We start from the raw sequence: 27,178 nt of genomic DNA, 5'->3' as shown, positions 1-27,178 counted from the left end.
CCTCAGCACGCACACTGGTGCCTAGTGGGGATAGCAGGGGGCACGGATCGGGCTGGACCTGGACCATGACGGGGGCGGGGGGTCTGTTTTCCAGCCATCATGGAAACAAGAATGTTAGATTGGCTCTGTTTCCTGAACAACCTGATTGAAGCTTTTCTGTGCTTGACTGAGTGTCAGATTAGACAAACAGGCTCTTGTCCTTAAATCCACTTTAGCTTTTTAACAAGACATAGCGCTTAGTGATGGAGAAATGAATGTGTTTGGGGTTTGCAGGATGTTAAAAGGATCTTTAACTTGACGGTTGTATTTTATAAATAATCAGGGGGAACAAAATATATAATATTTTAATTCTCTAAGGCATTTTTATTCTCTTGAGGCTCCACTGATGGTACATTAAGTGAGATGATGCATGTGGAAGTGGTCCGTCGTACAAGGGTCAGGGCAGTTATGGTAACGGGGTTGTGTGGCGCTGATGCTCTGCCCCTGCCCCGTCCCCCTGTCTCCCTACACGGGGTCTGTCCTGCACTTTGTGTGCACTGGGGGGAGCACGGAAGGAGCAGAAGCAGCTGTGGTTCCTGGGGTGCTCAGGAGGGAAATTTGGGGTTCAGTGATGACTCGCTGAAGTAAAAGAACACGTAAGTGGAGTGAAATGAGAACTAAAATAAATAAGAAAACATGAATGGACTTTTATGCAGAGGGAGTTTTTAAAAGTGTCTCCTCAAGGGACTTTGATGAAGCAGCTCAGACTTGCCTACATGGACTCATCTGTCATCACTGTGCACCTGCTAGCACATCGAGGGAGGCCCGGACACTTGGGGCTGAAACATGAGTACTTTAAGGTATGAATCTTGCCATGAAATGGTTTTCGAGGGGAGAAGTGACTTGAAAACCTCACATGAGACAGAGATTTCGGTAGAGGTGTGCGGATGTGCGAGTTGGGTGGAAAGTCCAGGTACTGCGTGGACGGAGGAGGCACCCCTTTCCCGCCGCGGTTGCACCAGGCCCAGCTCTGCGACGGGTCCGCCCTCCTGGGTCTCCGCGGCCCCCGGTCCTCCTGCAGGTTGGACCTGCTCCTTCTCCCTGCTGTCCCTGGGCCATCCCTCTCTGCCTCACAAGTGTAGAGGCATAAATTAGCAAATCAGTACCTTTATTCATGTAAAGTTCACCTTTCACTTGAGGAAATTGATGTAACCCCTGCCACAGTTTCCTGCAGACATTTCTCCTCTTCCCTGATGGGGTGTATGGGGTGTCTGGGGGTACCCTGCTCTCAGGCCCACTCCCTGCGCCGTTCCTGCCCCTCCTCATGGGCTCCTCACGGGCAGCGGGAGCATCACGGGCTCGCCTTGCAGCGTGCAGCCAGTGGGCTCTCTGAATGCAGGTAGAATTGTTCCATTTCCTCGGGCCCTTCCCTGTGCTGCTGAAGAGGCAGGGGTACAGGGGTTCATGGTGGTTCTGCCACGCCCCTGCACAGACTGGGCCCATCACTCTGCCTCGGCCTCAGTCACATCCTCTGCTCAGTGGGGGCAGTAAGAGTAGCTGCCTCATGGGTCTGTGGGAGGATCAAATGACTTAATGCATAATTCGAAGTGCTGAAACAGTGCTGAGCACATGGTGATCAAAAGATGTTAACGTCATTGTTAGTTGTTAATAAGGTTCATTTTTTTCCTCTTTGTGCAAGCAGTCCGTGTTCATTGTTGACAAGTTAAAATATTGAAGGCAAATAGAATGTACAATTCAGTTACTGTTGACATTTCTCTGTGTGAACATATGTGTGTGCGTGTGTGTGTGTGTATATATATATATATATATATACACACACACACCCTTTCTGATATTTTTAAAAACATGTATATACTTAAGATAGGAAATCACATTGTATACACTACTTGCTGTTTTCTATAATGGGTCTCCTGTTCAATTACTGGTATAAGAAGGCTGTTCTTATTCGTGATGATACCAAATAATATGCAATCACTCGTTTTAACTCTGCCCTGGAAACAAGCTTTTCCTGTTAGTGCATGTTTTTAGGGTTGTTGACTCTAAAACACGTAAACTGCAGCTCACCTTGACACATGGACAGCTGTCAGTGTGTGGCCTCACTTGTTCATGGAGCCAGGCTGCTTAAAGATAATTGTGTGTCTCCAATTCAATGTATTATTATTATAGGTATGTGACAGTGTCTCTTAGACACATAACATCTTTCCTCTTTTCCCCTAGTTTTATTTGGATCAGAATCTACTCAGCTGCCTTTTCACCTAAAAGATCTAATTGGAAGGTTAATTCAGTGGAGAAGACAGCTGTGTCTATGAACTTACTGTCAGTTGGGGATAAAGAAGCTGGATATTGGAAGAGAGAATATATTACAAAACAGATCACATCTGTAAAAGCAGCCCTCGCTCGGGTTCTGCAACCTGTCAACCCTTACTTGGGCCTTCCGGTTAAAATCAGAGAGGCCCTCAGGTACGAGTGTCTTCTTGAGGTGGGCCTGGTGGTCACTTGGGAGGACTGTTAAACATTTAAATATACAAACACTGTAAAAAAAGAAGGATGGTGTAAACTGAAAGTACTGTGTATGTGTAGGATATATGTGCAATTTCTATCGTGAGGGACTGTTTGATATTTTGTGTGCTTTTGTGTATCTGTAAAATACATAGTGTTTTACTGTTCCATGTGTCTGGCCCAGAGGTGAACAGCAGGGGGGGCCTAGTAACCTGCTCCAGTAAAGCAGGGGCGCCGAAGGCCCCCGTCCTCTGGGCAGAGCCCTCGTCTTCCCCGTCTCTGTATTGCCAGCCTCTAGGACAAGGCAGATGCTCTGAGTGTGTGGGAGGGAGGAGTCCTCAGAGAAATGCCGCTGACTTGGATGTGCGGGCTGAGCATGTGCTGAGAACTCTGACTCTGGCTTTAGGGCACCAGATGCCTTTAGAGGTGACGTGATAGACTTTAGCTTTGTTTTTTTTTTTTTTTTTTTTTTGCTTGCTTCTCTTTCTTCAGAATATCTGGTTTAGGCTGGGTAATTATACTGAGAGAGAAAAGTGGGAGAGAATATGTCATGGAGCACGTTGATCTTTCCATCAACGACTCATCCGTTACCATCCTGTGGTTTGGCAGAGACTGGCCGCGTCTTGCCACGCTGTCAACCCTAGATTTGTGTGGGGTGATGCCCGTTTTCATGGACCAGTCTAAAACCCCCACCAAAAATGGGTAAGTCCTAACTCAGCAGAGCGTTTGGGTGAGAACATCTAACATATAAATGCTAGTTGGCATTACTTTGGTCATTAAATAAATACCACCAGTGTATTTTAGTTTGATTGCTTCTGGACTATTTCTCTCTCACTCTGGATCACTGTGGGATGGGGAAGTGTGCGTTTGTCACAGGGATGATTAAGTCTAAGCTTCGGGCCCTCAAACCTTGGTTATCTGTAGCTTAGGGAATGGTATTCTCGAAGCAGTTTCCTGGATGGTTGGTGGCTGACCTTCTGAGGTTTAAGTTTTAACCATTTTAACACAAAGATATTTAAAATAATTATATTTTCCTTCTTTAGTACATGATGCAGTAATCATAGTTTAAACATTAGATCATGAAGTCATAATTTTTAATTCCTCATGTGCTTTTCTGTTGAACTTACTAGATGTGTGTCGTTCTGTGCCTCCGTCTCCTAAGCTGTAAAATAGGGTGATAGTGGTGGGATGCAGTGTTGGCTGCATGGCTGCTGTGGAGGTGGAATGACTGCACTGCCAGGTGCATGAGACAGATATGTGTGTGTCACATCGCTCAGTCTGTCGAGCACTTATTATTCTGTCACTAGGCGGTTCTGCCTTGGGTTCTGCTCATTATAAGCCTTGAATCTTGCTTTTCCCAACAAACCCTTCATGCTTGCTTTTCTCACCTGAAAGCTGAACTGTGGCTCACGTAGCATCCTGACCTTTTGGTGTAAAAAGATTGTGGCTGCTTTCACCTTCTCAGTGCTGGTGACCTTCCCCTAGGCCCCTCCTCGTGCGCTCAGCGCCTCTGACGTGGCAGAGCATCTCCCCAGGCGCCCAGCCCACGATGGAGGGTGTTGAGACCTCGCTTTAGTGTCTGCTGTCTCCATGGGGAAACCGCCTACTTTCATAGTCTCCTTGGATACAGACACACTGCTGCGACTTTATACCTGGGGACCTGGCTTGTGGTTCCTCCCTCTGGTGCTGGCTCTTTGAGGACTGTTTCGGTGATCCCTGGTCTGGTTGTCATGCTGTGCATGGAAGAGTGTCGTGTGTCTAGTGCGGGTAAATCCAGCTTTCATTGTGTTCTGAAAATGTCTTTAGTGCCGTGAAGAACATGGGAATTATTTCCTCTGATTATATTAACCAAAGATACTTTGGAAACAAGTTACTTTTTTAAATGCTACCTTTCTTTGGATAAATTTCTGAAATTTGATGTGGTTTTGTGGTGGACCCCAGGTTTTCCTAATGCAGTACTTAGGTTTTATACACCATGAAATTATACCTGGAGAATGAATCTGCAGCCTCTGTGCTAGGTTGGCTGAACAGTATGTCATGTGACGTATCATGAAATGTTGTTCATTGGGACGAGGACAAGATTGTTAACGTCAATGAAAATGATCATGAAAGATCATAAATGGACGTGCTGAATTGTAAAGTTCAGTTCAGACACTGCGTTCACGCAACAGTCATCCAGTCAGGCATACTGGACCCTACGTGGATAATGTGATTTATTTCCGTTAAAACTCAGTGGACCTCAGCCAGCGTTTGATAAATGGTGGTGAACAAACACCAGAAGTGTTTTTCAGGAGTCCGTTTTGATCTGCACTTTATTGCGAGTTTGTGAGCAGATCTTTCTTCCTGCAGGAATACAAATCCTTGTGTGCGTCTGTGTGATGGCAAAGGAGAGACTTGATGATTTTTATTTGGATCTTTGTTTCCTCCATGAGAATTTTTTTTAAAAAACACTAGAAGCCTTATTTATGTAACTCGCAGTTTGGATTTCCCTGGATGTGTGCTGTTTCCATCAGTCTCAGTAGGTTTTCTGCTGCCAGGGTTCTCCACCCTGCAGGTGATGGGTTTCCAAGAAACGCTGGGTGAAGATCAGCCCTAGTTTCTGTGTCTGGAGCCTGCGAGGCCACGGCAGCGGGGACGAGCGCATTCGCTGTGGGGTCTGTCCAGCTGGTCCGGAGCCGGGTTTGTGCGGGTCCCGGCCTCAGGCATGCTGGCTGTGTTTTCCCTGCCCGGCCTCGCTGTCCACACTGACAGTGATCCCAGCGGTGACTGCGGGGCCCTGGGCACCTCGTGTGCGCCGCGTGCTCTTGAGGGTTCTCATTCCATCTCTCGCCCTCCCCTCAAGGGGCTGGGGTCCTCGCAGACCCAGGTGGAGCTCATCCTGGCAGTCTGCAGGGTGCGGGCTGAGGTTTCAGCGAGTCCGCCTGGCTCCACGCTTAGGTCCCCAGCCTCGTGTTCGGCCTTCACTCGGTGTGCTCGGCCCACGCCGTGTAGTTCTAGGTTACACATGTGTTCGTGCCTCTGCTGAGCACTTGGTTCTTAAATTCTTTGACTTAATGAACGTTGAACAACTGTCACCTGCTGATTTGTGTCTCAGGTGCTGGAGGCGGGCTCTTGGCCCCGGCTCCTCAGAGACCATCTTCCAGCGTGGAGCTGTGCTAACCCACCACTGAGGGCTCCTCTCCCTTCTCGCTTCCTGCCTTGTCCCTGAGAGGGACAGACGCCTCCGTCTACCATTACAGTGCATGGAGGAGGGCCCACTCTTCTGATTTCCGTGTCATGGTGAATAGTAGGGTTGCACTGTGTTTTCTTACACGTTTGGGTTATTTACTCTTAGACACTGATTCTGATAAAGCGTTCGCACTGTATCTCCTTCATGAAAACACTCGTGGGTTTGACTTAAGTTTATTTTCTGATGTGACAGTTTTCATTGTGTCTGAGTTATTCTCTGTAACAACTTGAAGAGGTACATCCACGCTCAGCTAGCACTTAAGGGATCTTTTAAGGGATCTCCTCTCTGCTTGTGCCTTATGTCCCCGCCTTGAGTGGGGATCTGCTGCTGACTGTAGCGCTGAGCTGGGTTTTGAGGGGAAGAGAGTAGAAGCCAGTTCTGCCCCATCTTCACCCGAGTGGTTCCGCAGCCCCCTTCTGAAGGGGCGTGGGGGAGGGGGCAGGGGGAAGAATGAGAAAGTTGGTGAGAAGCTTGGACTTAACCGTTCTGCCTTTCATTTATACAAGTTGTGCCCCTCGTTAGCAGAGTGTGCACGGTTAGCATGTGGGTACGAGTGTTTTCAGATCCACCGAGAGAACGACAGCACGATGGATGCAGAAGCTCATTCTTCTCTCCTTTCTTCGGCCCGGATGTTTGAAGACCCCGATGGCATTCTTTAATTGCAAAGTACAATCTGAGTAACTTAGCCGAAGCCACCATGATGGGCTGCGACACGCTGGTCCGGCTCTTCTGCCTGCACCCGGGCCTCGCAGTCGGGCTGTGGAAGGTAAGCGCCCCGCCCTGACCTGGCCCAGCCCCGCGTCCACTCCCTGCTGTGCGTGGCATCCGAGGTGAAGTCCTTCAGACGGTCCCCAACGTCGTCATTTCTCCGGCCAAGTGGCCCTCTGCTCCTGGGGGCTGCGCTGCTGTTCTGCTCCCCCAGCCGGGTTGGGGGGTCAGGTGCTCCTCTGACATCTGACATCCTGGGACATCCTCTCCTCTTCCTCATCAGCCGTGGTCCTGCCTCTGTCCCTTTCATGTCCTTCCTCCACCAGAGAATCTCTCTCTCCCTGTGCATTTAACCCGGGGGCCCCAGACGTGTTCCTGCTTGTGGACGTGGGTGAGTGGTCCTCTCGGGAGGGTGTCCCGGAGTGTCCGCTCCCACTGGTGACGTTTCTCATCCACCAGCTCCTCCTCTGGGGGTCATTTTCTGGGCGATCCCACCAGTGAGACGGCATCAGGGTCACATGCCCCATGCGCTTGTTTACATCTGTGCTGTGGCCCGTGGACTTGTGAGGACAGTAGCCCCCAGGTTTGATTTGAGAGCAGCAGTTGTCTGTGCCCACGACCAGCAGAGCCCAGGTCTCCATGCCAGCCTCCCGGGCCTCTTCCATCCTTGCCCCACTGTGGCCATCAGGCCGGGCAGCCCTTGGCTGGCTCTGGGCTCTTGACTTAGTCTGGATTGGCCGCACAGTGGCAAGGGCTCCACTTGATGCAGCTGTCCCACTGGTCACTGGAAAAGGGCAGCTTCAGGCCTCCGACAGGTCACCTCCACCTGGCGATGCCCCTGAGCCCGGGGAGAAATGGATGAGTGTTCCTGGATGCTCCTGTATTCTGCTGCTCACCCTGCTAGATGAGTGATGTTTGAGTCTGGTCCTTCCCGGGTTTGCCAAGTCAAATGGGTCCTTGAGAGGAACAGCATGCCACGGCTGCTGAGCGTGTGTGCAGTTCATACTGCAAAGGTCTTATCAGTATTACCCTTACCTTTGAAAAGAGTTTGAGACAACCAGGAACCAGCAGTGTGTGTTTTCACAGTCATCATGTGTGATCCAGCACTTTGATGGTCACAAGCACTGGGGTGTTCCTCCTCTGCACCACGTGCTCTGCATACTTGGGTGAATTGTGGCCCTGCTGTCAGTGTGATGTGTAAGTCTTATTAGACGGCAATAATGCATTCGCACTGTGCTGACCTTAAAGTTATGAGAAACCCCATCTCTCTGTGAGATGAATGTGCTGAGATCTTCACAACAGCCTTGTGAAAAATTAAAATATTTCAGTTGAAAAATGTATTCTTCTTAATTACCTTTTCAGAGGGAGGAGGAGCTGGCTTTTGTCATGGCACACCTGCATTTCCATCACCTGGTCGAGAGGAGCGCGCTGGGCTCGGCTGCTGTGTATGTATTTGTGTGCGGTGTGTGAAGCGTGCTGCCGGCAGCGCGAGGGGCTAGACGCTGATAGCGCTTTGACGTCCTGAGAACGGCCACAGGGGTACTGTTTTTAGTCAGTAGACACAAGCCAGCAGGCATGATTACTTGGCTGTTGCTGAGACAGTTGAATTACCCATGAGCAACACTTCGCGCTGTTTGCTTGGGCTGGGGGTGACGCACCCTGCAGAGGACGGTTTACCAGGCGGGGTCGCCTCGTCTGACGAGATGCCGGCGCACCCAGGCGCCGCAGGTACTTTGCACGGATGTGCGTTCTCGTGTCCTGAGAGGCAGGCAGACCGACGCCCCTGGGTCTGGCCTGCAGGTGTGGTTTTGCTTGGTTGGTATAACCTGTCTGTTAATGATCCTGAAGGTCATGGGTGGGGGCTTTGCATGTCACTGAACCTCTCATCCCCTACCCACAGGGCTTAGCCTCCCTATCCCCCCGTCCCCGCCTTTTTCTGAACCTGAAAAGCTCGTGAATGCTTCTGAGCGTGTTGCCTTATATAGAAACGTGTTTCTCGCTGACTGAAACTGCTTCTTCATGGCTCTGGGTCTCCTGCCAGGTTCCTGAGCTGCAGGGCTGCTGTTTGGCATGTTTTCCTGCTGAGCGTTCCGTCCCCTGGGCTCCATGACCACTGGGGAGCAGGGCTGCTGTCCCAGGCAGATCAGGGCCACGCTCTGCCGTGGTGGTCTTGTGGGTGCGCAGGGAACCTCTGCCTGTTTAGATGTTGGTGAAAGGAACATGGGGCTGTTCTTCTGAGTTTGTTGTACTGAACATTCTGGGCACTCTGGGAGGTTTGTTAGGAGCTGGTACTTTGAATGGATGTTAATGTTTTAGAGATTCTTTCCAGTTGTAGTGTTTTACCTCTGGTGTTGACAAATGTGCGTGTATGTTCTGTTTTGCTTTTTAGCCCCTATGAGCTGCCTCCTCATACCCCCCTTTTGGATGACAGCCCAGAGTGTGGACTGCATGGCTACCAGCTCCATGTCGACATGCACAGTGGGGGAGTTTTCTGCCTGTGTGGTACATTCCGCAACCTCTTCACCAAGAAAGGTGAACCTCGCTGAGTGTGGGTTTCAGTGTGAAATGAAAAGGTCAGAGAGGCGAGGGGACCAATTTTTTTTTCTGACTTAAGAATTACGCCCCTGACTGGCCACTTACCCGGGTCCTGGACTGACGCCCCCGCTTCACTCTGTGAGGTACCTCAGCTGCCAGCTCTGTTGCCTTCATCACCATGACCCCTGCCCTACCTTCTGGAATGTTCTTTCCTTGACCTTTCTGCTGAGTCTTTCCTCATTGCTTTGCCCTACCACTTCCCCACCTCCCACCCCAACTTCTTCCCTTTCTCAAAGGAATTTGGTAAATTTGCCAACAGGGCCAGTGAGTGCTGGTCCAGGATGAGAAGGAAGAAAAATGAGCCCCTGTTTGCCCTGCACCGATGTTTATCAGGCTCCCCAGAGCTGAGACGCAGACTGGAGCAGACAGAGGAGGGAGAGCCTGCAGCTAAGAGGAAGAGAGGAAAGGATGCGCCTGCCCTGTGCGGGGCTCTCTGATTTCTTCCTCTGCTGTCATCCCTCCAGATCCCGTAATGTTGAAGTTCAGGGAGAGGCTTGCATAGATTCAAATTTAACATCTGGTGTAAGAATGTTTTATGGGGGAAGTTATATACTTCATTTCTGAACATCCTGTTCCCTGAATTCTTTCACCTGAAGAATTTGACATCTGTTAATAATCCTTGCCTAAATCAGTTTTTTTTGTTTGAGTTCAGAAAATGGTGATTGTTAAATTCTGTCGTTACATCTACATTTATTAGCAGAGCTTTTGTATAGAACTTTCCCTCATCAACTGGATGAATTCCTGTAATGGCAGGTAAATGCTTTAGTCCTTTCTCTTTTAACCACCAATCTTCAGATTAGGAAATTGATAGTCAAATAGTCACCTCCTGTGGTGGAAGTGATTTTGAATGCATGCTCTTCTCTCTCTCTCTCTCTCTTGTTTAGTGTCGCTTTGGACTTTTGGGTTTTTATTTACTCAGTAACTTATAATCAGTTACAGACATTATTCTTTGTGAAGCTAAAACTGTCCCCAGTTTGGTCAGTGGGATCTACTTCAGGCTGGCTTCTCTGCCTTTTGGTACATCTCTGTTCTTCTCCAGTCTTCACCTCCATTCTGCATTTGGCTCAGGCAGGGTTCTACGGCTCTCTGCTTGTTGACACTTCTGTTAGAATTATGCCAAATGTATGTGTTAGCCTGGGGTGGTCTGACACCTTTGCTGTTGAGCTGTCCTGCCCAGGAATGTGGACTGTCTTTCAGTCTATTCAAAAATACTTTTATGTCTTTTGGGAGTGAATCAGAATTTTCTTCTTACTAATTTTGCACATTTCTTAAGATTTTTTAGTAACTGTTTCGTCTTTGTTACTTCTCTTCCGTTATATCTTCTAATTATTTTGTAATGTCTTTGTGTGGTTTTGGTTTCAGGCCACTGCAGATCTCATAGAATGAGCTGGGAATTTTTCTGGAGGATTTTGCATAGAATTGGCAGTATTTCTTCCTTAAGCGGTAGGTGGAATTCACCTGTGAAGCCATCTACGCCTGGAGCTTCTTTGTGGGAACGTTTTTAACTACAGTTTGAATTTCTTTCATAGATGTAGGGCTATTTAGGTTATCTGTTTCTTCTTGAGTGAGCTTTAGTATTTTGTGTCTTTCAAGAAATTTGTCTGAATATTAGTTATGTTAAGGTTGATCAGTGGGTTCAGGGATTTTTCAGCCTGTTCCTTCTACTGTAGATTTCTCTATGTTTACCTGATCATGGGTGCTTACAGCCATTATTTTATTAGAGATGGGGGGTGCTTATATCCATTGTTTTATTAGAGATTGCAGAATGATGATTCCCTAGTTCTGTCATTCCTTCTACATCTATTACTAGGATTCTTCTGTAAAGAAGAGTTTTCTCTTACCAACTAATTAGTTACCATGAAATATAATTAATGCAGGACAGGCTTGATTCTTTATTAACTCACAGAATAGGGACTAATGCTCTCGTAGTCTTCATAGATGACTTGTAAGTGTTTTTTTTGTGGGGGGTGGGTATTATTATGAAGTCATGGTTTAAAAAATAGACATTATACATTTTAGTCTACTTGCAGCCATTCTTCTTTTTATTGTTATTGTGATATTCAGATTGTCCTGTCGTTGGTCATCTGCTCCTGTTCTGTTCACATGACTCTGGTCGTCTCTGGTAACTCGCCTGCGTTCTAACGTGACAATGTACTGCTCACCTTGTCTGTTTCCTGCTCAGGCCTGGAGTTGGCTGTTTTCCCCAGGAGCTCTGGTTCCTTTTAGTTCCCACTACACTGTGGTATTTAGAGACTATAACCTAGACCCTAGGGATGCACGTTGCTCTTGGGTTTTCATTCCTTTTAGGGTTTTCAGTAGGCAGAGCTACAAAGTTTGTAGATTTTATAATGTGAAAAAATAAGTCATGCATTCATTAAAGATCTTAGGGTTTTTAATTAACTTTTTTGACTATATACTTGCATTTCTTATGCTGAAAGTCTTTGTTCCAAATATCAAAATATATAATTTCAGAAAAATACTGATATTATTACTAACGATGAACCTGTTGAATGTTCTTTTAACTAAGATTTTCCTTGTGGTTCTTTATGTGATTAAGATATATCATGTTAGAAAGAAAAAGTTAAGTCGCCTAAAGTAATTCTCTGTGTGGTTATGCTACCACATTGATATACAATCACAGTGATTTGTTTCAGTTGATCTTTTATTTTTCGGGACTGCTTTGATTCTATTTTTACATTAAAAATTACGTATCAGGTATATATGATCCAAAGTTGAAATTATGAAACAGTGTAGCTCAGAGACATTCATTTGTGTCCTTGTCCTTCACTTCTGTTCTTTCCCTCCCTCCAAACGTAACCCTTTATATTAGCCTAAGGTTTACTCTGTAAATGTTTCTTTTTGAATATGTAATGCTATACATCAGGATATTCATATTTCTCTCAGTCTTTTTTTAATGAGGCATACTGTACTTACTTTTAAGTTCCTTAGTTTTTCCCAATTAATAATACATTTTGGAGATTAGTCTTTAGAATGAGATACAGATCTTTCTCGTTCTCTTTTTTAAAACACGTGTAGGTAGGTAGTTTAATGTCTGTTTCTGTGGCTTCCAGCCTTTGCTGCTGCACATGATGGTGCAGCGACTGTATAGTGAGTAGCTTTGTTCATTTATCACTTTGTATTCTGCTGGCTTGTCTTTGGGATGCTTTCCTAGAAATAGGATTGCTAGCTCAAAGGTAAATGCGTGCATTAACTCTGAAAGACATTGGCAAATTCCCCTCTATGAGAAGGTATTTTTAACTTAATGGGGAATTAAGTTAATAAAATGTGTTATCACTAAGTATGTTTTTTTCTTGGAATTTTAGGATTTTTAAAAAATCAGGAATGATTGTTAAATGTTACCAGATACATTTGGGCAACTACTGATATGATTTTTTCTCCTTTACACCATTAATATAGTGAATTTCACTGGCACATCTTCTATTGTTTAACATCCTAGAATCTCTATAAGCTCCTCTTGTCACACACATGCTTATTTTTAAGCTACTAGTTTGTTATTTGGTTTTTAGTGTTTCCTACTTAAGCTCACAGAGTATCTATATTTTCCATTTTTTAATTTTTAAAAGCTGCTTCTGATCCAGCTATCATCAGGTTTCCTGCTTTTCACTGAGGTAGTTTTAATATTTGAATGATTTCCTGGAAACCGTCTGTCTAGGTTTATTTTGGTCTTTTTCTGGAGTTTGGAGTTCTCAGGCTGCTTGGATTGTTTAGTTGTCAGGCGTCTTGATTCTCTGCAGCACTCTTGCAGCTGTGCCCAGACTCTCAGACGCTCACACTCGGGAAGGGGCTGAAAGAGGGTGTGGGGAGTGGCCCCTGCTGGGCTGGCCTTGCTCCCGGGGACCAGCCCGCCCACTGCCGTGAGGGTGTGCCGACTCCACCTTTCACTGGGCCCGGGTTCGCTTCTGTCTGCTTCAACCCATTTACCTTTATCCTGCTGTTTGAAACAGAGGATGAAGTCTCACCCTTTTTCCTGCTATACACTGCCGAGGGGGTAGCGTGCCCTCGTCTCTGCTCAGGGCACAAACGCGTGTGCTGGGTGGGTATTCACGGAGGCCGGGGTCTCCCACTCCCCTGGACGCCAGCCCCGGGTCCTCCGGTGCCCATCTTACCCGACACGATCTCTGTTCTCCAGGATTTGGCTTAAGGCCTGTCTAAGGAGTCGGGGGAGCCTGGAGCTTCAGAGAAGAGGATGCCTCCTCCTGGTTCCCTGCAGACACAGCCTCACGTTGAGTAAGCTGTGTGTGTGATCCCCGTTCCTGAGCTCGGCCCTTGGTAACGACGACGACGATGGTGCCGGAGAGCATTTACGGGCGCTTGCCATAGGTTCCTGCTGAACATTTTATGTTTACGTTCATCACCTCCCTTAATCCTCATAGCAGGCCTGGCTGGGCTGCGTCTGCATCCGAGTCTGACTCCAGAGATGAGGATTTTAAGCACTGGCTCCTCTGTCCCTTTGCCTCCATGCGGTGTGCTCTGGAGGTGATCTCCTGTGTGCGTGCCTCTGTCTTCTCAGAGTGCTGCACCACGAGTGTGGCCAGCGGGGGCCCTTCTCTGCTGGCTTGCCGAAGCTCTGCTGAAGCCGGTGTTCCGCTGATGCTGACCCACGGCTGAGACAGTCGGATGATTATCGTGTACGAGGCTGAGTAAATGAAGGAGAACGGGAGACTGGTGGGAGGAATTCACGTTTCATCTGTTGTTTTCATAAGAAGAAATTGTCACCCTGACTTCACACTAGACTCCCCTGGGTCCTCTGCGTGTAGTTGTGTGATTAGGAATCAGCAGGGGGCACTGTTGCCCTCAGAGTTGGTCTCACATTTTACAGAAGTACAAACTCAAATGTCCTCTATGGTTTTTGAGAAACTCTCCTGTGGTACCAGGTGGCATGTTTAGTAAATCCCGACTGTGCCATTACAGTAGGGGTGAGAGCACTGTGCCCCTCTTTTTAAGAACACTTTCTCCCTATCACAGATAAGATGTTTGCTCAGCACGGCCCTAGAGGTCCATGTTATCAGTGAGGTCTGAGCCCCCTGGCCTGACTCTCAGCACGGTAGGGGCGGCTGCAGGGAGTGAAAATGACATCAGATTTAAAGTTTTACATTTGCACCTGTCTGAATGTTAGGTGGACTATTTAGAAAAGCCTGCCGACTGGGGCAGAGGTTTATGGTTATTATAGCAGCTGTCAGGTAGGCCGTTTCAGGGGCGTCTTCATGGGCTCTCCCCTCAGTACCGCCTGTGGCAGGTGCGTGCCAGCGCGTTGGACCCGCCAGGTGAGCCGCCTGGAGCACGGAAGTGCGGAAACAGGAGGAAATGGGGAGTGCCTCCAGAATGTGGCGTGCTGCTAGTGTTGTCTTGTTTTTATATTTCTTTTCTAATTGAATTTTCATTTGTTTTTGATTGGCTCCATTGTTCTAAACGTTTACAAGGTTTATATGAGTTACATTTGTTGCAAATATTTTCCCCATTTTGTCTTCTTTTAATCTGGTGTATATTGTTTTGAATCCCTCGAAAGCTTTCAGTTGTATGTAATCAGTCTTTTCTTCTTGTTTTCTTCCAAAATTTTTACACAGAGAAGGTCTCCACTTTCAAGATCAGGGGAATGTTCACCTGTGTCCCCTTTAGATAATTTCTCTTCGTTTTTTAAACCCATGCTTCCTTTTGACTAACATAAAAATTACACCAGCCTGGCGACTCCCACACCCGTCCCTCTCAGGACCCTCTCTCTCTGCTGGGGACCAGGGCCCCTTCCTCTTGTATCTCCGCTAGGCAGGAAGATATTTAAAGCTTTACTTGTGTATTTTGTTATGAAAATGCGTCCCTCCCCCAATATAAAATTTCTTACTCATGAACTTTGATCAAAGATTTCTCAGTTATTTCCATCTATTCATTCTTTTAGATACATTTAGTAATCACTTGGCCAGATTGTCAGTTGTCTTATTTGGATTTTGATCTGATTTGTATCGAATGAGTACATTAATTTGGAAGGAACTGATGTGTTTTTATTTAGGGTTTTGGATTATCTGTTTAAGTTTTCTTCACTGCCCTTGGGAGAAATGTTTTTTTGTAGGTCCTATGCCTTTCTCAACTCATTTTTGTGTTGCCATTGTAAATAAATATTCCTGGATTGTTTCCATTATCTATTTGTTAGATTTGTCCTATATTCTATAGGGATTTTGCAATATGCTTTTCATTAAAATACAGATTAAATATTCAGTGCCTTACTCTGTAAGGCACAGAAGAAAATACTGAAGGCTTAAAAAGAAGCTATGGGCCTTAGAAACTTCTTTTTTCCTACCAAAAAAATTGGGCTGTTCAACACGTCAGCAGTAGAAACTGGTAAGCCCAGAAAACCGCTCTTTAAGAAATTCTACTTTTAAAGTTTTTATTGTTTAAGGTATTTTTCATATAATAGCATGTTATCCCATTTTTATTTTTGTGATTCCAAAAATACTTTTTTGTTCCCTCTGTTCCTCGATACTAATTACTTCCTATGTTTCTAGGTCAGATTATCCTCTCCAAGCATTCCTGCTACCAGGAAGGCATTAGAAGACGTACAGTGCTTTCTAGGTGGTGGTTATCTAGAGAAATTGGGGCAGATAATTCTTTATAGCATCTTCATCAGTGGTTGTTACTCACATTTTTCCTGTTGTGTTCATTTGGTGACCCGTTGTGGAAAACCATCACTGCAGATGACTGCTCACAGACTAGGGGGCGCAGACCTCCAGACGTTTTACGTCAGGGCTCATCAGGGGTCACTGGCACCTTCACTGAAGTGGGACAGGCGACGTGATTTGTGGGACCAGTGCAAAGTGAAACCGCGGGCTCCTTGTTAGAAAGTTACCACGTTCAAAATGGTGACAGCAGCACCTGGAACCAGGAGGGGTCCTTTGGGGCTGCACAGTTTGTGTCCTCTGGGGCCACCCCACCTGTAACACGGGGCCTGTGAGGAGGAGCCTTGAGGTCCCCAAAACCTTTACGTGACCCCTTTTCATCTGTTTTTGCATTTCAGGACTCTTGACTTCTGTTTGAGATTTGACCTCAGATTTTGATTTGTTCTTTCTCTTTGGTGACCTGATTCTTTTAATCATTTGAAAGGAAGGATATGAGTTATTTATTTTGTTTATATTTTTGTTTCCAAGGATATTGTTTAAACAGGATATTGTGCTTTTTTAATAGACATTTATAAGGCAGCTGTGGAAATAGAATCTCTTACTTAAAACAAGTGGTTTGAGGAACTAAGTCCAATAAAAAATAGAAATCATGGGTTTTCCGGTTTTTGCCCTGATGTCAGTCTGATTGGTGTGTGTGAGTGTGCTGGACTTCACTCTCCAGGACCTGGAGCTCAGAGCCTTGTCTCAGACCACAACCTTCTTTACTGTGCGTGGTTCCTGTTCCTCACTACTACTGCCTGTTTGGGTTTCTTCTCATTCTTCTGGTTCCCCTTCTAGCTCCGTTTTTCTGGGTGCGCAGCCTGGGTTACACTGTCAGTGGTCTTGTCCTCTGTCGCCCCGTAGAGTCCCTTTCCTTGTCGCCTGGTGGCCTCCCTCCATCTGCGCCCACGACGCTGCTTTGGCGATTTCGTGACTGCCCCTCAGCCCCTTGGAGAAGATCGCAGACACACGTCCACGGGGCTGTCAGGTTTCAGCTTACCCCTGGTCGGTGCTCGGAAATCCTTTAGTCAGCTCTTGGTGGCCCCCCTCGTATTCCCAGGATGTCGCTGTCTTCCCTGGTCTCCGGGCTCCCTACCTGCTGTGCCGGGAGTCACAGTGTGTCCTCACCTCCTCCCTCATCTGCCGGCGTGTCTCCATGGATCACAGTCTTCTTGTAGTCTTGTTTTTTCCCTGTTTTAGAGAAAAAGATGTCTCACTTCTTTCCACAACAGTCTTCCCTGTTTCTGCTCCTGTTTAAATACATTTGCTCCGACCTGTCCTGGGACCTTTATTCAGCCCTTGGTCTCTTGTCTCTTCATTCTCTCAGACCTGTTTTCCATCAATTCCTCTTCTACTTAGAAATGTATTCATGTTTTCTGATTCAAAAATTATTTTAAAAGAGAAAAAAAGCACTTCTGTATAGATCCATATAGCCTAGGGACTATATTCAACATCTTGAAATAACTTACAATGGAAAAGAATCTGAAAAAGAATATATATTTATGCATAACTGAATCACTTTGCTGTATACCTGAAACACTGTAAATCAACTATACTCCAATTAAGAAAATGCAGTTACACCTGAAACTAAAAAAAGGATTATTTTTGGTTGAAAGCTATCTAGAACTTAATTTTCTACCTAGAAAACCTAACCTAAAACTGGCTTAGCAGAAAGCATTCATGTTGAAGGACCCAGGAGCAGGTCTAATTTCAAATGCAGTTTGCTGCGTGGGCTCATTGCCCATCAGTGGGACTCTCTGTCCAGCAGCCTGTCTGTCTGTCCTCTCTCTCCCATTCTGGCCACTCTTGCCTCATTGTGATCTGAGTTGACTTCCTCCCACAGCAGCTCTTGATGGCTCTGGATCTCATGTCCAAGGCTGAAGTTCTTCCTTCTGAGCTTTTTCTGTAACTCTCTGATATACTTTCCAACTTAGAAAAAATTGCAAGAATACTACAAGACCTCCCATGTACATATTTCTTTTCTTTTTTTCAACCATAGGTTAGTTTTGTTTATTCTTGGACTTGGTATAAGTGGGATCGCATGGCACGTACTCTCCTGTGTCTGTATTCTTTCCTTCTGCATAGTGTCTGAGGTGCATCCGTACTGACACAGATTGACAGTCATTCCTGTTTACTGATGAGTTGTATTCCATTGAACGAATATGCCAGAATTTGCTCACGTATTTTCCTGTTGATAGAGAGGAAATTTGGGTGGTTCTCTGTTTTGGGCTGTTGTGAATACAGCTGCTATAGTATTCCTGTGAAAATCTTTTTTGTGTTTTCATTTCTCTTGGCTGAATACCTAGGACTGGACTGTTGGATCTTAGGGCAGGTTTATCGATTAAAAATTGCCAGACTTTATTTTTAGAGTGGTTGTACCATTGTATACTCGCATTGTCTGTGTGTGAGTGTGCTCATTGCTCCATGCCCTGCGCAACCTTTGATGTTATTAGTCTTGTAAATTTCAGCTGCTCTGGCATGTGCTGGGGGCAGTGTCTCATTGTGGTTTTGATTTGCATTTTCCTAGTGGTAGGTCATGTTAAGCACTTTTTCCGCAAGCTTATTATCTATTTGCATATCTTGTTTTGAAGTGTCTTAATCCTTTTGCATTTTCTCTTTTTTAAAGAGTATTTTTCTCTTTATTCCTGAATTGTAGGAGTTCTTTATATGTTCTAAATACCAGTTCTTTGTCAGATATATGTTTTGTAAAATTTTTTCTAGTCTATGGCTTGCTTATTCATTTTCTTAGTGGTCTCTTAATGATCAAGAGCTTCTCACTTTGATGAAATCTAATTTATTAATTTTTAAAATGGTATTATTTTCTTTTTTCTGCCTTAAAAATCTTTCCTACTCCAGGTTATAGGGATATTCTTTCTTTCAGCTGGATTATGATTTTAGTTTTCATTTAGGTCTATGATCCATCCCTAATTAATTTTTGTGTTAAGGATAAGGCAAGGGTTGAGGTTCATTATATTTTCCCAATTATTACTAGCAGATTGTTCTTGCACCATTTGTGGGAAGGCTTTCTTTTCTCATTGAATTATTAATATCATCAATTTGGATAAATGGATGTCTTGACAGTATTGAGTCTTGCAATCCATGAACATGGTACATTTTTGCTTTCTGCTTGGCAATAGGCTTGGCTCTTTAGATAGAATATTATTGTTGAGATAATACATTTAAAGTGCTTAGCAACGTTAGCCTGGCATTTATAATAATCCACCCTGTACTGGTAATATTTACTTTTAGTTCCTTTAATCACAAAGCTTTATACTATTTGTATCTCCTTGTGCTTGGCTTGGAGCTTGACCATGGTCACACAGCTAGTAAATGCCTGTGCAGGGTTTGGAATAAGGTCCTTACGACTCTGAAGTCCATGCTTCTAAGTGTTCATCATGAGAAGCCAAGGGTAGTGAGCTTTGAGTTGTATTTCTCTGCATTTGGAGGATGGTCTTATATACTGGTAGGTTAAGGTTAGAGTCTCCAACAACAGAATTTATTCTGAATGGTTTAAGCAGCACGGAAATTTAATAAGGATATGTTAGCCCGCAGTCTCTGGGAGCGCTGGACTCTGCATTTGTATGTGTGACACACTGTGGCTTCTCTTGTGAAAGCACTGTCCTCTCACCCAGTGGTGGACTCCAGAGCGCGGCCCGTGCCAGCCCCAAGCACCAGGCCTCTGCCCATGCGTTTGTCAGAGGCTGTTTTCCCTCCTGCTGCACCCTCACAGGGTTCACTCTGACCCAGGTGTGAGGGACATGTCTCGGTGAAGGCACCGGGGTGCTCACGATCTAGTTGGGGAAGGTTGGGAGCCGGGGTGGAGAGGTGGTGAGCAGGGAGAAATCAGCACTGATTTCGGAGCCGTAGTTGCCTCCCCAGCGCGTCTTGTCTGCGCATTCATAGATTTTCTCTGTTGGCGGTAATATGGAAACAAAACTTCATGAGAACCTAAATCTACATTATAAATTCTCAGCTAGTCTGTAAACCTGTAGGTGATCATGTGTCTCCATTTTTGTATCTGTTTAATCTGTTGTAACATGGACTCTAGACACAGGCCAGGGTTTGGGTCAGGTTCCTGCCGCTCACCTGCAGCGTGACCTGTGGGTTTGTTCAAAAGTTATAACACCTAATTAATGGTGCTATTTTAAGGTATTCTTTTAAGCTGCCAGGCACAAAGTGCTTACACACGCTCAGTGTACAATAAATACTCAAAAATATGACCTGTTCTATTCACACTCAACCTTCACACATGTTCTGTGTGCAGATTGCTTATGTGTAGAAAGAGCTTCACCTCTTTCTGTCTGAGAAACGTAAGCAGTTACAGCGGGCTGGTGGAAGGCTCTCTGACTTGTGAAGACGTTACAGTTGTTCTGAAGTGGGAGGATGTCCAGTAACAACGGAACAGCTGCAGTCCTTGCTTCCTACAGAGATTTCATGTCTATTAACTCAGACAGTTGCCATTGAGATGTTATTGGCTCCTGTACTTTGGGGTCTACTTTCTGCAGTGCCCTGAGGCCAAGCCACATGGAAAATGACCTCCAGTTCTCGGGGTGGCACTAGCGGGCCACCAGCCAGGTGGGGCCTCTTGGATGGCACGTGGCTGTGCGGTGACACGGAGCAGAGCCATGTCTGGTCAGATCAGGACAACCTTACCATGCCTCCTCCGAGACCTCGCTTTCCTCCTGCTTCCTTCGTGCTTCCGAGGTGACTGCCTAGGAGAGCGGGACAGGAGCCACAGGGGCCTTGCTGAGCGCTTGGCGGGGGAGGGGACCCGGGTGCCTCTGTCCTCGGAGCCGGAGGGCTCCTGGCCCCACAGGGCTGCAGCCCCACACAGAGCCCAGTCCTGTCCGTGAGGAGGCAGCTGTTCCCAATCTTTTGGTTACACTTAAGCGAGGACACCATATAGAAATTCTAGAATGGGGCTCTGGCTCCCAAGACAGCTTCGCTTTGGTTTTGTCTTGTCTTGTGAAGTAAACAGCCTGGGGTCAAAGGACGTGGGCTCTTCTCCACTCTCCTTCCACCTGCCTGCCTGCGACTCACGTGCGGGCAAAGACTCCGACGTGGTCACGTGTGATGCTCCCTCCTCAGGATGCATTGAAGTGCGTGCCTGGGGCGCACCCTTATGTGAGGCCCAGCCAGCCTGCCCCCCCCCCCCCCGGGGCCTCGGGAGCACGGCTGCCCCTGGTCAGCTCCCAGCTGCGCCGGCGCGGCCCGGACTCTGGTCTCAGCTCTTGGTCAGCACGTGCCAGGGTCTCTGCTTGTTTGCACGCTGTGCCAAGACCTCGTGTGCTGGGCTCCTTCCCTTATCTCTTCCACATCCGCTTGCTCTCGCCCCTTGTTTCTCCAGACATCTCTCTCCTTCTCCTTCATGCTTAGTGCCTTTTCTGTGCAATATCTGGCATCTGTTTTTTTAAGCTCCACAGATTGGATTTTCCATTTTCCGTGCTCAGGCACGTCTGGGTCTCACTCTGGGGCGCGCTCGTTTCTCTGCCTCTGGAGTGCAGCTGCGGTCCCGCCCTGGCCTCCGGCAGACACCCGAGTCAGCCTTGCTGGGGTCCCCCCACCCCCACCAGTATGTAGCTATGGGAGCTTCCTTCACTGGGCAGCGAACCTGAGGAGTCTTGACTTGTTGTCCTGCATTGGTATATAGTAATGTTAAAACTCTTACATCTTTTCAGGATACATAGAAAATGAATATGCGAAGCTCATTGTGATAAGTTCTAAAAATAACGTCGAACACGTACCTCTTATTGGAAAAGTTGGCCTTTCTTGGAAAACTAATATTTTTGATGGCTGTATAAAGGTAATTTGTTTTCTTTTCTTAAAATAACCTGTATGTTGCTAATAATAAAAGTGTCTGTTGATATACATGTATGATGCTGCTTTGAAAATCCTACATTTATTCTGGTGTCTGAAGATTTGTGCACGTGCTCTAAGCCAGTGACAGTCAGTTGATTGGTTTTTCAAATGCCTGTTGAGCGCCTTTTGTTTTCCACCTAGCGTGGTGGCCGGGAGGGTGGGTGCACGCAGCGCCGGTTCCCAGCAGCGCTGGCCGCACCCTGCCTTCCGTCCAAGCCCTTCCGGCTGCTCGTTTTGTGGAGGAAGAGCCGAGCTGCAGCTTGGACCAGGCAAAAAGCATTTACTCAAAAACATCTTAATTATTCACACACCAATTTAACGTTTATTGCAGTTGTAAGTTCCAGGAAACAGGTATTTTATATCGTAGATTATTCAACTTAAAAAAAATCACATTTTAGGCAAGTCATTGTTTCTTAAGCCAGATTATGTTTTAAAATACATGTAGACATGCTTATGGTGGCTCCACACAGGGCAGTTGCTCTGTAAGTGGTCCCCCTGCTGTCTTGCAAAGTCGTGCTGAGCGGCCGGCAGACCTGCTGAGTGTCCGGTGCGGTCAGCATCGGACGCTCTCCCGGTCTGCCTGCCCTCCGATCCTCTCAGGGCGTCGACTGATGGTGATTCTTTTGGTGAGGCTTTTCTTGTCCTTATTCCTGTCGCTTTTTCTTTCATGACTTGGCATTTGTGGTGTTATTTTGATGTTACTTCTAAATCTGCATGGAGCTTGGCATCAGTTTTAATGTAAGCGAGATACTCCAGTGTGACTCTGGCTCTGCTTTACGCAGGGAGAGTTGAGGTCGGCAGCACCCCTAAGGGCACATCTCAGGGTCAGGGGTTGCAGGTGGCTGTCCCCCACCCCCTTAAGAAAGATGCTTCGGCCAGCTTGCTGCCAAGTATTGCTGTCAAGTGGAGCTGAAGGAAGGTGATGCCTGTAAAATCAAACCCTTCAGGAGAAGATGCCACTGCTGTGTGGGCCAGGCCTGTGCCCTCCCCAGACAGTGGGTTCTGCATCTGGCCAAGGTCACTGGTGAGAGGGTGCAGGCAAGGAGGGCTGACTCCCCGCCCCCAGGAAGATGGGTTGTGCCTACTGCTGCGGTGTGCAGCCTACACAGTCAAGCCCAGGGAGAGCAACCTGGGGACGGACAACTGGAAGTAGCTCTCTCGAGGACAAGGATGGAGGGTGAGTGGGAGGAAGGCTTGACGGAGGTTCTGAAAACATCCCCCGTCCCACCCCCACCCCCAGAGGGACAGAAGCCATTTGTTATGGAGAAGGAGCCAAAAGGAAGAGGAGGCTCTCAGGCAGGGTGCAGAAGGAGGGGTGAGGTTCCAGGAGGAGGTGGTAGCCGAGGCCCCTGTGCCCCCCCCCCCAGGACTGTACACGAGGTTGTGTGCCCACTGGACCCCTCCATCTGCCTGTGCCTGCCAGGGCCTAAATGCGGTGTTGCATGTCACCTGGCTCCCTGCTGCCTGGACCCTGGACCTCCGGCGGGAGGGCCGCTGGGAAGGCAGCGGGGCAGCTCCCGCTGGGCAGGCCACCCCGGTACAGAATCTGGATCTCAGTTTAAGTGTTGTTTGGAAGCTGTTAGAGGGTTTTGTGTTTCCACTGTGTGCTCAGCGCTTTGTAGGGTGTGCAGGGACCAGAGAGCATGGACTTTCAGATGGAGGCGGTTCTGGGAGATGTTCTTTCAGATGTCCCAGTGCTGAAGCTGAAGGCTCCAGGCAGGAGAGTCAGTCATTGAGGGGCTTGGAGGGTGAGCGGTTTGCTCGCCTGGCGTCCCTCCCTCCTGGTTTCCCTGTGGCGCCCTCCCCTGGCCTGCCCCTGAAATGTCGGCCTCTGGGTGGTGCCTTCTCTTCTCATGGCCCTTCCTGCACCTGGTTCTAACACCAGCTCTGTGCTGCTGGCTTTGGTGAGGTTTTAAGTGGTAAGACAAGGGACTGCTAACCCAGTGGTTGAGATCATGAAGGGCGACGAGCTAGAGGGAGCCCAGCTTCGCGGGACCCTGTGCCAGCTCAGTAATCTGGGGTTTTGCCACGGAGTTTCCGCCCTCAGAGGGCCGTGCTGACAGCCACTTGTTCCAGTGCTGGCTGTGATTCCCGTGCTCAGCCCCAGGGCGCCTGCCCCTGGGGAGGCCCTCCCCTCCGCCTGGGGCTGTGGTCCCTGGGGCGCCCGGAGCAGAGGGGCGATGGTCCGGGCTCTCATCAGCCTGGTCTTCGTTGTTCTAGGACCTGGGGAGGCGTCAGAGGGCGAGGCCCAGTCTCTGCGGGGCTCCTGCTGCCCTTGCTGGTCTGCACACTGCTGCGGGACTCGGGGTGTTTCTTGCTGGCTGGCTCCTCACTCGGGTCTCCTCCTGGGTGAGAACCAGTTCACACCAGTCACTTGTTAAGCCATCTTGGTTTTTTCAATTTTGGAATGTTTGTGTCCCTTAAATTTAAGATATGCATTTTTTTGAGTCAAGACCCTTTTTGATGGCTCATACAGAAGCCCATGTGGCCAGTGCTCATGACCACGTTTCCACGTGTGCAGACCTCCAGAAGCTGTGCTGATGCTCATGCCTGGGGTTCTCTGCCCTTCTCTCTAGACAGATATCGGCACTGTCTCTATCTGTATAGAGACACTGACAGCATGTCTGTATGCGTATAATAGAGATATCAATGCTCAGTTTCTGCTGATTTCTAGAAGTAAGCATTTAAATTCCAGTTAAAAAAACACTAGCATAGGGCAGAAGTCATGGGAAATGAGACACACCTGAAAAGGTGTTAGACGGTTTCAGCCTTGCTCCTACCTCACAGCGTCTTGAGAAGTAAGTTAATTAGTGCGTGTAAACTGCTTGCATTAGTGTCCGGTACCTAAAATGTGCTAAACAATATAGCTCTCACTGGACACTCACGGTCACAGCAGCGTCATCCACAGTAGCCAAAAGGCAGAAGGCACCCAGGTGTCCATCGGTGGATGGAGGGATACGCACAGGTGGTGCGTACAGATAGTGGAGTATTATTTCACCTCAGAAAAGGAAGGGAATTCTGACACAAGCCACAGCATGGATGAGCCTTGAGGACAAATACTGTGGGAGTCGTTTACACGAGGTGCCTAGTGTATCAAACTCTTAGAGACACAAAGTAGGATATGGTTGCCAGGGGCTGGGGGAGAGAAGTGCGCAGCTGTTGTCTGACGGGTCCGGGGTTCTGGCTTTGCAGGGTGGTCAGAGCCCTGGAGGTGGGCGGTGCTGATGTTCACAGCAGTGTGACTGGACTTAACGCCACTGAGCTTGGACTTCACAGTAGTTCAGCTGGAGAACTGATGAGTTTACCACAGTTAAAAATAAATGTAAAATATAGCTGATTAATAGTATTAATAATTGTCAGTGTCTCCAGCTGTCTCCTCCCCCAGCCCATGTCTCCATGGAGTGGTGTCTGTTCACTTGGTGTTTTAGATCCTGCACTTCTGTTGTGGGAGAGAAAACAGGACATGAGACCCCTTCTCCCTCACCTCCAGTACCAGATTCTGCTCGGTTTGTCCCATAAGTGTTTCTTCCATTTCTTCTCTCCTCTGAATCACTGCGACTGGTCACTGGGGCTCTCACTGTCTGGTCACTGGTGTGGGATGGTGACCGCTGCCCCGTCACTGTGCTCCCTGCTTTCGCCCCATCCCCCCACTCTCCTTCCTTTGTCTGACCTGCCTTTTTTTGGCACTGGCCGCTGCATGTGGGTGGCTGGGTCCAGTGATGGACAGAGCTGATCTGACCCCTGACTCCGCCCTCCTGAGCCTCAGTCTCGCCCCGCCCCACCCTGTTCCAGCCGTGTGGAGTATTCCACGTGTTTGCATATGCTGTTCCCGCTTTCACCCAACTCCTGTTCACCCTTCCTGGCGAGACTTCAGCTCTGCATTTATTAAATCAGTCTAGTTGGCCATTTTCTCCTTACACTTGTAAATCTTTGTGCTTATTTTGTAGAGTTGCTCTGTAATGGACATAACTCTTTTGGATGAGTGTGGGAAACCCTTCTGGTGTTTCAGTTCCCCGGTTTGTATGAGAGCCTCTTCCGGGCCCCCTGACGGCCCTCATTTCCTGGGACAGACGTACTATGTTGACTACGTGGACCCGGAAGGAAGAGTGCACATGGAGCTGGTGTGGATCGAGGAGACGGAGGAGTACTTTATCGTCAGCCTGGTGCTCTACCTGAGCGTGGCCAAAATAAACCGCTGGTTTGGGACAAAATACTGAATGTTAGCAGCAGGTGGCACATTACTGTTATATGTTTATTTTGGACTAACCAGTTTTGTTCTTGGTATTGGAAGTTAAAATAAAGCCATAGTCTGTTCGATGTCCTCTTATTTCACATGAAAAATGAAAAATCATCAAAATGATTCCTGAGTCATTTTAAAGTGAATGTTTAGAAGATTAAGTTAAATTTTAAAAACATGAAAATAGCACATCACAGTGGAAGTTCATATAAAATAAAAAGAAAAGATACTTCTCTTCTGCTCTTACAACTTAAAAAACAAGCCACTCTACTTAAGCACGTGGTCACTGTGTGTGTGTGTGTTGTATACCTAGGCTTTTTTTCTTTCCTGCTTAGGACCCCAAATAAGAAAATGTATTTAGATATGAACTTCATGGTATTCATTAAAATTAGAAAGTGCCACGTTCGTGGTGTTTAGCAGCCACATCAGTATTAAAAAAAAAAAGTAAAACAGATGATCTACCTCACAAGGAAAGATGAATCTGAAATCATCAGAAGAAATTGTTATTCCTCAGAAGAGTGAAGTGTGCTGCAGATACGGTTACGACACCCAGCTCTGTGTTATTGGGGGCCAGGACAGGCCAACATGTTTTAGGGGAATTGGCAGACACCTGGGGTTCAAATGGAGGTGATCTAAGCATATTTTTTCAGGGATTTGGTTCTAAATTTGGTTCTAAATTTTGTTTTGGATTGTACTGATTAGTTTTTATCCTATTTGTATCTCTCACTTAATGTTATTCTCAGTGATTTTTGAAATGTGTGTGTTCCCCCCCAGGGCAGCGGCAGGGGAACATGTGTGTTTAAACTCCTCCTCAGTTTCTCATCCTTCTCTTATTATCTGATCCGTTTTCTCTTGAGGGGTGTGTGTGTATAGAATAAAGGCTTGAAGACAGTGATAAAGGATTTGGGACAGACGTTAGATTGTTGACCCAAGAAATGTGAGGCTGAAAAGGATCCCTCCTCTGAAAGTGCCCTCCCCGTCCCGCCCTCCTTGGTCTTGGGCTGCAGCTGCTGGGATGGGAGGAACTTGAGTTCTGTCCAACATTGAGAGCACAGGGCGATGCTGCTTTGTGGTCTCACCAAAGAGGGGATGTGGAGCACCTGCCCCACCTGGGTGAGATCTGGGGGTGGAGAGGCTTGAGCAGTGAGCCGAGACAGAAGAGGATGAGGTGTCAGGAGGGGCAGGTGGCAGGACTGCAGGACTGAATTGCAGATACCCACTGAACAGTGCACAGTGACTCTTTGAGCCCGCTGGGTTAGGTGTCCTGGGAATGCTGGAAGTGAGAGCTGTCGTCCTCGTCCACAGTTGAGGATATTCGGAGGATGTGGGAGGCTGGGTAGTGTACAGCTGGGAATCCCGAAGACGGGGCTCACGGCCACAGCACTG

At 47.3% G+C, this 27,178-nt stretch overlaps 1 protein-coding gene across 2 annotated transcripts in view; it reads left to right on the top strand.

Moving 5' to 3' along the window:
* FBXO15 (F-box protein 15) overlaps positions 1–25,869 on the top strand; it is a 31,319-nt gene extending 5,450 nt beyond the window's left edge. The window contains exons 2-9 of one of the 2 annotated variants that reach the window (XM_064480434.1): positions 696–839; positions 2,218–2,460; positions 2,992–3,201; positions 6,368–6,494; positions 7,799–7,881; positions 8,826–8,968; positions 21,375–21,499; positions 25,503–25,869. In XM_064480434.1, coding sequence (XP_064336504.1) covers positions 826–839; positions 2,218–2,460; positions 2,992–3,201; positions 6,368–6,494; positions 7,799–7,881; positions 8,826–8,968; positions 21,375–21,499; positions 25,503–25,772 — 1,215 coding nt within the window. In that variant the 5' untranslated portion in view covers positions 696–825 and the 3' untranslated portion in view covers positions 25,773–25,869. The remainder of the gene's footprint in view (positions 1–695; positions 840–2,217; positions 2,461–2,991; positions 3,202–6,367; positions 6,495–7,798; positions 7,882–8,825; positions 8,969–21,374; positions 21,500–25,502) is intronic. The other variant, XM_064480433.1, reaches the window with a different exon arrangement.
* Positions 25,870–27,178: the final 1,309 nt, after the last annotated feature.

The sequence above is a fragment of the Camelus dromedarius genome, chromosome 28 (assembly GCF_036321535.1).
Source record: "Camelus dromedarius isolate mCamDro1 chromosome 28, mCamDro1.pat, whole genome shotgun sequence".
NCBI classification, from domain to species: domain Eukaryota; kingdom Metazoa; phylum Chordata; class Mammalia; order Artiodactyla; family Camelidae; genus Camelus; species Camelus dromedarius.
Note: the sequence above shows the minus strand (reverse complement) of the source record. Positions and strands in the feature narration are given on the sequence as shown.